This window comes from Melanostigma gelatinosum (assembly GCF_949748355.1).
Source record: "Melanostigma gelatinosum genome assembly, chromosome: 11".
Lineage (NCBI taxonomy): Eukaryota > Metazoa > Chordata > Actinopteri > Perciformes > Zoarcidae > Melanostigma > Melanostigma gelatinosum.
The window spans coordinates 7,347,851-7,357,193 of NC_136644.1; the positions used below are offsets into that span (position 1 = coordinate 7,347,851).

Genomic DNA, 9,343 nt, shown 5'->3' on the forward strand with positions numbered 1-9,343 from the left:
GTACTTCTCCAGAGGCAAATGTGAAAAAAGGCGCGTGTAAGTTTTTCATTTTAGGCGGATTTTCGTGACTGTGATTGCACAATGTATGACTACAGTCTGATGACAAAATCAGTCCATATATGGCATGGCAAACTAATGAGAAAAACAAAAGGGGAACAATGAAAATACAAAGGTCACAAATGCCAAATTGTTTATTAAAGGAATAATTTCATTAAGCATTCAAATAATCTGCAGTGATCCTACAATATAAACATTAAAATCAAATTGCACACAGACTTCATAAAACAAGATTGCTGGCATTAAATAGAGTAGGTGAAATTTCAAGACATTCTTTCAGTCCAGTGGTCAGTATTGATGTTCCTCTGGAGGTCCTGGTGGGATACAGCAGGCTTTACACATTGCTCCTCAGCTGGTAGTCTAAATACAAAGAGAACAAATGTAAGGCGGAATTATAAAAGTGAAATATGATTCAATTTCCACATCCATGTGTATCTGACCACTTGCTTTAATAGTATAGTACGTTCTGAAAACAGTAAGTCGTATTGAGGTCTAATGGAAAAATATGAATGAAGGCTACCTCCACTCTGTGTAATGTACCGGACCCACGGTAAAGCCTGGTAACCACTTTTCTCAATGATCTTCATGTATCGCACCTGGTGAAAAAGAGTGAGGGAGACACAATCGTGTTGAGGCAAGACACATTAATGTGCATCGGGAATTCAAATTAGAACCAGTTTTCCAGTCTGAGCACACAATATCAGCTGTAACAGGACATGACTTGACTATGCACAGGTTGTAAACGCCCCTATGCAAAGCTGTGATCTTCTCAGGTGACTGAGTTTTATAATTGTACATATCGATATATAAACACGATACATCATGCTCTGACAGGCTCCAGATCCAGTATAAATGTCTTCTGTTCACAGGTGGACTTGACTCATACTACCACAGGCTAAATTTTGGGATTGTTTGACATCAAAGGAGAGACTCTGTACAAATACACACACACACCTGTATTCCTGAGACTGTGAAGTATGGGATCTCAAATTTGACGGTAATGGGAGGTTTGCCCTCAAGCTCATTGTTCTCCACACTCGGCAGACCAAAATGAGCTCTCATTAGAAACTCTTTACCTCCCTGGATGGATGCACACACAGAGAAATGCATTAGACAGACATGCAGAGAGATGGACAGACAAGAAGACAGACAAAGAGTTAAATACAAAACAAGTTCTAATCTTTCATCAGAACATCAACTGCAATAATACCTTAAAGAAAGTAATACAACTCGAAGTCAAAGCCTTTGCTTTAAAATGGTACATAATGAGTTAATTTCTTACAGGGAAAGACTTGATGGTCCACACCACCATGTTCTTCTCGGGCACATATTTGGCATTGCCGGTGCTGGTTTTGAACTTGGGTGAGTCGGCATCACTGGGGACGGGGACCCTCACCTCCACGTTATTTGCCACAGACTGTTTTTTAAATTGCCCCTTCGCCTAAAAATACAACACAACGGTGACTGTAAAAGCTAGTTCATGGTATGGAGAATCTTTGCTTCAATACTTTTGTGCAGTTTTCTAAAGAACATTTCCAATACTGTCGGTCAGTACCTTAACCATGATCTCCACTCTACTGTGAGAGAATTTCTCGATGACTGATTCAATCCATATCAGAGGCTTCACCTGGAGGAGAATAAACATTATGTCATTAAATAAACATTCAAAACAACGTAAAAAGGCTTTCTTGAGTTACATATGCAAATGATTCAGTGTATTTATGTTCATTTAAATCATGTTAACATGCATAGTACTATAATGCTAAATAAGGCTTTCGGAACTGCAATACTTGACTCATTATTTCTGCACAATTTGTGCTTTTGCACAATGAACAAATCGTGTATATCCATCCATCTATCGCCATTTCTAACCGGTAGAATATGACACGAGCAATAATTATACTCAGACCGTCGACACATACATGCATTTCCAGGGCTTAAAGCGTGTATCAAATGCAATGTGCGAGCCATAAATATGTGACAAATATGAACGTTTTAGTCAGATAACAAGGTGCTGAACTGGACTAACGTGGGTGTTGATGCGGTACGACATGAGTTCAGACTCCCCGTCTGGAGGAATGAAGGAGATTGTTCGATCGCTATCAAAGCGCGAGAGACGGACACACTGGTGGAACTTCACGTCCTCCATCACCACCGTCTTTCCCTTGTCACCTGAACACATAACGATACAGTCAGTGGTATTTATTTAATTACATATCTACATATCCGGCTAGATAACTGAGGCAACAGTGTATACGTACGTCCAGTGAGAGCGAAGAGCACTCGGTCGTTGAGGCCCAGCCGCAGCTCTGGCATCCCAGAGAGCATCGTTTTCAGCTTGATGCTGCCCACGATGTCGCTGCTCATCACATTGCCGTTGGCATTCACCTGAACAAACAATACGCAGTGGTGAATTAATGTTGAAATGAAAATCACAATCTGATTTATTATTGTTAATAATACTTGTACGGCACCTTTCATACAAGAAATGCAGCACAATAAAGGGGAAATAGACTTAATATTAAACATTAAATAAAATGTGAAATAAGAAAAATGATGGAGAAATAAAACACACTTGCTATAACAAGATAAAATAATGATGAAATAGACTGCATAACATAAGATGGGGAATAAAACCCACTGAATAATAATGATAATATGAAAATTAGTACCCATATTTGCATCAAAAGGTGGCCATTATTTTTTAGATGTTAGTTTTTTGTGCGATGGACACTCATAAAGCATCTCGCTTCGAGTGCACTCTCTACCACACGGCGCCGAGGTCTCTATGGCTATAAGTAAACACGACAGAACCTACTTTTCCCCGACTTACTGCGCCAATAAAATCAGTTTGCACAGCGTCACTAAAAGCATGAATTGATATCATCGTCGCCCTGTACTGTGACATGAAGAAGCCACTGCAGTACCTCCACTACCACCACTCCTCGAGGTACTTCAATAAGAAGCAGCAAATGGATTAGGTGTAACAAAAGCAGTAAAAAACACAGAAAGTGCATGCACTACTTGCTCCATTACGGCCTATACAGCAAAACTAAATTAGCTTGAACGACGTAAAAGTGATATGGGCAGCACACATGATACACATTTTCGCACAAATAATAAGAATTAGCCCGACATCGCGTCTTACCAGTACGTTGATGGACTCGATGACATCAATAAAGACCTCGTTCTTCTTGTATTTGATACCCTCTGACCTCCAGGAGACGGCGTTGGTGACGGTGGTCGGCACCTTGGATTTCCCCACCTCGAGCTTGGCGCCTTTCTGAGTGATGTATCTGCGAGGATTGTGAAGAGAAGATGCTGTGATTCAGCTACACGCTCTCTGTCGATACTCGGGATATTTACGCACGCCTGCGCATGACGTGTGCATCTTGCGAAGCCTCACTCCTGTAGGATCTTGCTGTCGGTAGTCTGAGGGAATCCAAAGTCCATCAGCTCATCCAGCAGCTCGTAGACGACCACAAAATTATCCTGAATGCTCTCCTCCTCCAGCTCTTTGAAGTACTCTGTGAACACCTGGACAATACACATAACAGCCTCATCTGTGGTTTCACTGTGGATTATCACCATCAACACCGCCTCGTCACACAAATACTGCACGCAAACATTTCAATTAGAAGTCACATACAGGAGCATGACTCACCTCGACTAGTTTGTATAGAAAGGAGTACACAAGGGAGGCGTTGGAGTTCTTGTTTGTCGTGGACACCACTGTGCAGAGATCAGGTCAAGGAGTATTCTACACAGTTAAGATCAGCACTATTGTTCACTTGCTGACATTTAAAATTGAAGGATTTAATTCAACAATCTGTGATTTTATCGTTATTTCTTCCCGACTCTCAATAACCAGATGGAAGGCGCATCTAGCAGAAGGATACGGTACAGGTTGCTGTGTTTGATCCACATGAAGTGGACGTTGCCGCGTGACAGTACCGGGCAGAGAAGGCCGTCCTCTTCGTGCTGCATGAGTAAAGGCAGGAAGTGGTCGATCTCCGCCATGTCCACGTCGCCTTTGTAGTTGCGACAAATCAACACCTGAGTGTGGGAGAATAACACCACACGGGGGATCAGACAACAAACATTAAACTAATTATGGTTTAAGCGTTCCAGAGAAGACAGCTTTTGTGACGCAACTTTAAAAACAGAAAAATAAAACGCTCAGATTCAGAGAGAAATTACAAAAAATAATGTTGCAGATCTTGAAGTAACATTTTGTCACAGTAAATTATGAGATGTGCGACCTGATGCTGGACGGCTGCTGATGGAACAATATTTAACTTAAGAAAGTAAAAAAAAAAAAGGTTTTATTAACAATATTAGTGTGATTGACTCTTCTCACGAGTACACTGACGAGGTGATTCTAGGTATTAGGAATCATCCCATATTGATTTGATTCCCAACTCATCACCAGAACTGATCAGTTGATTATTTAATGGACTTTGATAAATGAAAAATCCTAATTATTTTTCAAAGAAAAACACCAAACAGTTTCTAGTAATTGCTTCTCTGTTGTCACGATTTGCTGCTTTTCCTCCTCTATTGTGATAGTGAATCAAATATGTGGGTTTGTTTCAGTATAAAATTGTTCTACAGACCCTTGGGTGTGGATGATGGAGTTGCAAAATGTGTCAAACCTGTCACCTGCTTAAGATACAACTACCTGAAGTTATAGCATCCTGCAGCTCACTGTCATATCAAGTCATATTTAATGTCACACGTGTTTGTTGAACAATCAACACACCCGAAACCACATGCTTTTCCGTTCAGTAACACTAACTTGTGTGTCAGGTTGCATCCCGTGTCTGGAAACAAAGGGCTGTTAGTGCCCTAGACACTGTGACGACAAGAAGAAAAAGATGGTGCCACAAATGCCATCACTGAAGGCTACAGGTGCTGCAACACAAATGGTCACTTTCACTGAAGTCTTTCAAGGCTGCAGCGTGTATTTCCACTGACATGCATCCGGAAGTAAAGCGGAAAAGGCCGATGAATGAATGTGTCGCAGGTCCTTTATTAATTTTTAACGAGGCAAGCGCCGTTAATGTTTAACAGTTAAAGCAACAGTTAAAAACGGTAACCAAACAGCCCGTAGTAGGAGTAAATTCGGTGGTTTATAACTTGTGTCGCCGAAAAGACGCAATAATCAGCGTCTACAATCAGCTCGGGCATTCATCTTACCTTCCCCTTCAGATCCAGCACAAATATAGCGGAGGAAGACATCGTGTTTTCCACCCACAGGTGAACGCGCGAGTCTACAAAAGCACACAAACTCCGATTAAAGTTCAACTCGAGTCTTCACTGCTTTGAAGTTCGTGTTGCCATGAAAAACTACAGACATTCATCAGCCTGATGTGATCATGGACTCCTCCGTTTCTTTTTCCTCAGGGTGTCGCGGCGTCATTAGACGCAGGTGAAACATTCACCTGAGCGGAGGGGAGGGGAGGGAGGAGGAGGGTGTGCTGCTCAGTCTATCCGCTAGAGGGCGCCCCAGACGCACAAATCATAGCGGGGACAGAAAGTGTGTGCTGACTCCTATTTGGTTCATGTTAACTGATGCGTCTGGTTGAAAAAGTACTCAGTTCAACCCACAAATCAAAACTACATATTGTTTCCTCTTACCTGTTGTGCTATTTATCAGTCTGGATTGTTTTGGTGTGAGTTGCCAAGTTTGGGAGATTTCAGCCGTAGAGATGTCGGCCTTCTCGCTAATCTAATGGGACCATATGGCACCCAGTTGCATACATATATATTGTATTGTAAATTACCTGGAAACTCAATAATAGTGTGGTGATTTAAAGGATCATCGCATTAGTATCTGAAGCAAACATTTTTGCAGTTTTGCAGAACAAAGAGTAGATTTAGGATTTTTCTGGATGTGCTTTATCAGGCACATCCTTTGTTAGTGCAGATACAATCTCTTTTACCATGAAAGTACACCTTTTTCAGATCTTTTATTATTTATAATTTATGAATTATTTATTATTTATTGATTAATCATTCATCACTAATTGAGCACAGTTTAAAACACTCATCCGTCACAGACACAAGAGTGGAGCTTCGGGCTTGACTGGATCCCGTCCTTGTCACACTAGACACTTCCTTAGTTGGTTTATCCACATGGTCTATTGTGAAATAAGACCAAATTGATAGAAATGGGGAAAATGAAAAAACAGGCAGCAATATTGTTTTATTTTTCAGCACTTCATAAACTCAAATTCCCTCTTCAATAATGTGCCTCCCCTTTGTGCAAAGAAGAAATACATGTAAAACAAGCAGCACATATGGGCTACACTTCTTTCTTTAGGCCATTGTGTGTTTTATCATGTGTGAAAGGTGCACTACCTTCATCTGAGAGTGACTGACCTACAGCCTCAGGCCTCAGGGTTGCAGAAGCACTTACTGATCACATGCTCGGCGTATTTCTGAAGCCATACAACTTGTTCTACAAGATCTCCATGTATTACCAGCCACTGGGCCTCTCTGCGTGGTGTTATGCCCCAGATCCCAGCCTCCGACCATTACTCCTCCGTCCGGTTCTTATCAGGAAGGACTCAGAATAACACACCACAACAGAGGCGTGTGAATGTGTGTCTCTGAGGGCCAGATGGAGATCAGTCTTTTCCAATATCCCACTCCTTTTGTCCATATAGGTTTGGTTCTCCTTATCTGCACTCTGAGCTGTAAATGAGATAGCTACACCTTTAACATGTTGCGTTCACACAGGAAATGAGCTGCAGTAAGACTGTCATAAAGACCTTTCTAAAGCAACATTCAAAACTGACTCTGTGCTGCGGGAGACCAGTTGCTCTGTTTGACACAGTTTATAAAAAGACAAGACATTTCACCCACTTCCCAATTTGTCAGCATTGTATAACTTCTTTTCCAGTTGAGGTTAGTATCTACAAATATTTAGGGTTTTGAATGTCGATCTCACATCGGCCCAAATCAATCTGCAGTTAAGAGAAGAGCTTTCTTAATGTAAACATCACCGGTATTCCCCTCAGCTTCAACCGTAGTAGGTTTAACGCTCCCTCACTGGCTCATGTGATCTGGATTATAGGGGATACCTCTATGGTGGCTGAGGTCCAACACAGACATATGCAAACACTTCAAAGTCAGCAAAAATGAAAAAAAACAACAACAACTGTGACTTTTCTTTTCTTTCTTGCTTATGTTGCTGATCTACTTCGCCCCGATTCACCCGCCCGCACTCTCAGGTCAAACGCTCGAGGTCTTCTGTCAGTCCCAAGCACACGATTTAAGAGCCGTGGTGACCGAGCATTTGAGGCAGTGGCCCCCGAGGCTCTGGAATACTCTGCCTGCAACTCCACGCCTCGCAGATACTGTGGATACTTTTAAAAGCCAGCTCAAAACCCACCTGTTTAGGCTGGCGTTTGTGTAAAAGTAAACCCATGTCCTAGACCTGCTCTTAAAATATGTTTTACATTTTTATTTTATTTTTTATTATTTTTTATTTAATTTTTTAATTATTTAATTTTCTCTGTGTAGATCATTTATTGACCCTTGGGTCATATTGTGTTTTTTTATGCTTTTAAATGTCTGCTCTGTTCAGCACTTTGTGATACTGCTGTCTGTGAAAAGCGCTATATAAATAAAATTCATTCATTCATTCATTCATCTCCAACTGAATTACACTGTCTTTGATGCACTTTAAACAGGAGGTTCCCCTTCAGTTTCCTTCCTCTAAACACATGACTTCAATATTATTCTAACACTCATCCCTTTGGAATTCAAGTTAGCTCATGGCATGAGCATTAGCCGGCAATCAGTACGGTTTCGGTCTTAAAATGAACTACTGCACCGAGCACAGGTGGGTGAAAGGCAGAGGAGATGGAATGATAAAAAGCCGATTGCTTCATAAAGATTGGTAACTTTTTTTTTCGATTGCTTGATTGTTTCAATAATCTTTAAGCAAAAATGACGAACACACTTTGGTTCCAGGTTTTCAAATTGCTTGATACTTCAAGAAAATGATCTGCAGATTTAACTAACAATGAAAATAATTGTTAGTTGCAATTCCACAGTGTCAATTCCACAGGCAAACATTTGATGCTCCACAGTAATTCCAAGAGGATTATTACAGTGAATAAAAAATGGAGGCCGAGAGGTATATATTTAGAGGGGGAGAACCTCTATTCATGCCCCGGCTCATAAGGGTGACCTCATGGGCTCAGATGAGGTGAACTGGGTTTCTTAAAACATCTGAACACAAAGACGACCTTAAATCCATCACAGATTGGTGCCATGGGAAAGACAGTACTGTACTCTGTAACCTCTGGTTAGTCTCCTGAGAACCACTTAAGTGCTCTTCTGTTTAAAGTGGGGCGATACTGTCGGGCGCAGAGCAGTTGAGCTCAGCATGGCGGCTTCGATCGAAAGAGATATTAGTGAGATTTCCTGCGATATGAACCCACGACGACGGCTTTCGAGTGCTAGTTTTGGAAGTGATGCTGGATACCCAGCAGAGCTGCTCATGACTTTCAGGGATACAGCAGATCAGCCTCAGCTTGATATTCTACAGTACGAGTATCACTTGCATCCTCCTGCCGGAGATGCTGTGGTTCAGCTGGTTCGGCCCTCCGGCTGTCAGGCAGGGGCCAGACAGGCTGCTGTTGTTGTTACCTTATCATCCAGGACGGTTGGAGCCCTGTTTAGCAACCTGACAGGGGAATATCCATCCTCTCCCCCCCCCCCCCCCCACCTCCACCTTCCGCTGTCAATTTTGTGAGGACACTCCCCTTCGCCTACGTGTTGGTGGTGTGAGATGCAGCTCCACCCTTCGGCTTGCCAGCTGGCCAATAGGGTGACAGCATATGCAAACAGTGTGGTGAGTCGGGGACAGGTGTCATTTGTCCCCTGAGCCTCAGGTGTAACTGCTTATTGCCTCACAGGCCTCAGGCTAATTTGTTCTGAATAGAAAACTGTCAACAATGATGCTGCTTGTTGCTATAGAAACATAAGCATCAGATGCAATTGGCCCAATTAACTGTTGAAATTCGCATTTTAATAAGAATGTCAAAACACAGTCAAAAGTAAAGCGAATGTGCAGAACTACAGACACCATTTGACCTTCAACAGATGTGATGCCGTGGCGTCCTTTACGCTGGAAATGTGGATCCCAGGTCCTGAAAGACGACATACCAAAGCCTCCTTGTGAAACAAGCTGTCACTGACGTCAAACCCAGCCCTCTCTCTGTCACACACACACACACACACACACACACACACACACACACACACACAC

The 9,343-nt window shown here is 42.1% G+C and overlaps 1 protein-coding gene across 1 annotated transcript; it reads right to left on the minus strand.

Annotated features, from left to right (window-relative positions):
• Window positions 1–175: 175 nt before the first annotated feature.
• Window positions 176–5,446, minus strand: ap1m2 (adaptor related protein complex 1 subunit mu 2). Its single transcript, XM_079279227.1, has 12 exons — window positions 5,257–5,446; window positions 3,957–4,113; window positions 3,722–3,789; window positions 3,464–3,594; window positions 3,206–3,353; window positions 2,319–2,445; window positions 2,087–2,229; window positions 1,613–1,684; window positions 1,340–1,498; window positions 1,012–1,137; window positions 578–653; window positions 176–417 (listed from the first exon to the last, which is right to left on the minus strand). Exons 1-12 carry the CDS (start codon window positions 5,296–5,298, stop codon window positions 392–394), a joined length of 1,275 nt encoding a protein of 424 aa, XP_079135353.1. The 5' UTR covers window positions 5,299–5,446; the 3' UTR covers window positions 176–391.
• Between the last annotated feature and the right edge of the window lie 3,897 nt (window positions 5,447–9,343).

Excerpts from the sequence above, each read along its gene's own strand:
- ap1m2 (XM_079279227.1), bottom strand. The coding sequence starts at position 5,298 with ATGTCTTCCTCCGCTATATTTGTGCTGGATCTGAAGGGGAAG. Across the intron at positions 3,354-3,463 it reads GACAGCAAGATCCTACAGGA|ATACATCACTCAGAAAGGCG; the intron begins GTGAGGCTTCGC and ends CAATCCTCGCAG. Across the intron at positions 654-1,011 it reads TCACAGTCTCAGGAATACAG|GTGCGATACATGAAGATCAT; the intron begins GTGTGTGTGTGT and ends CTTTTTCACCAG.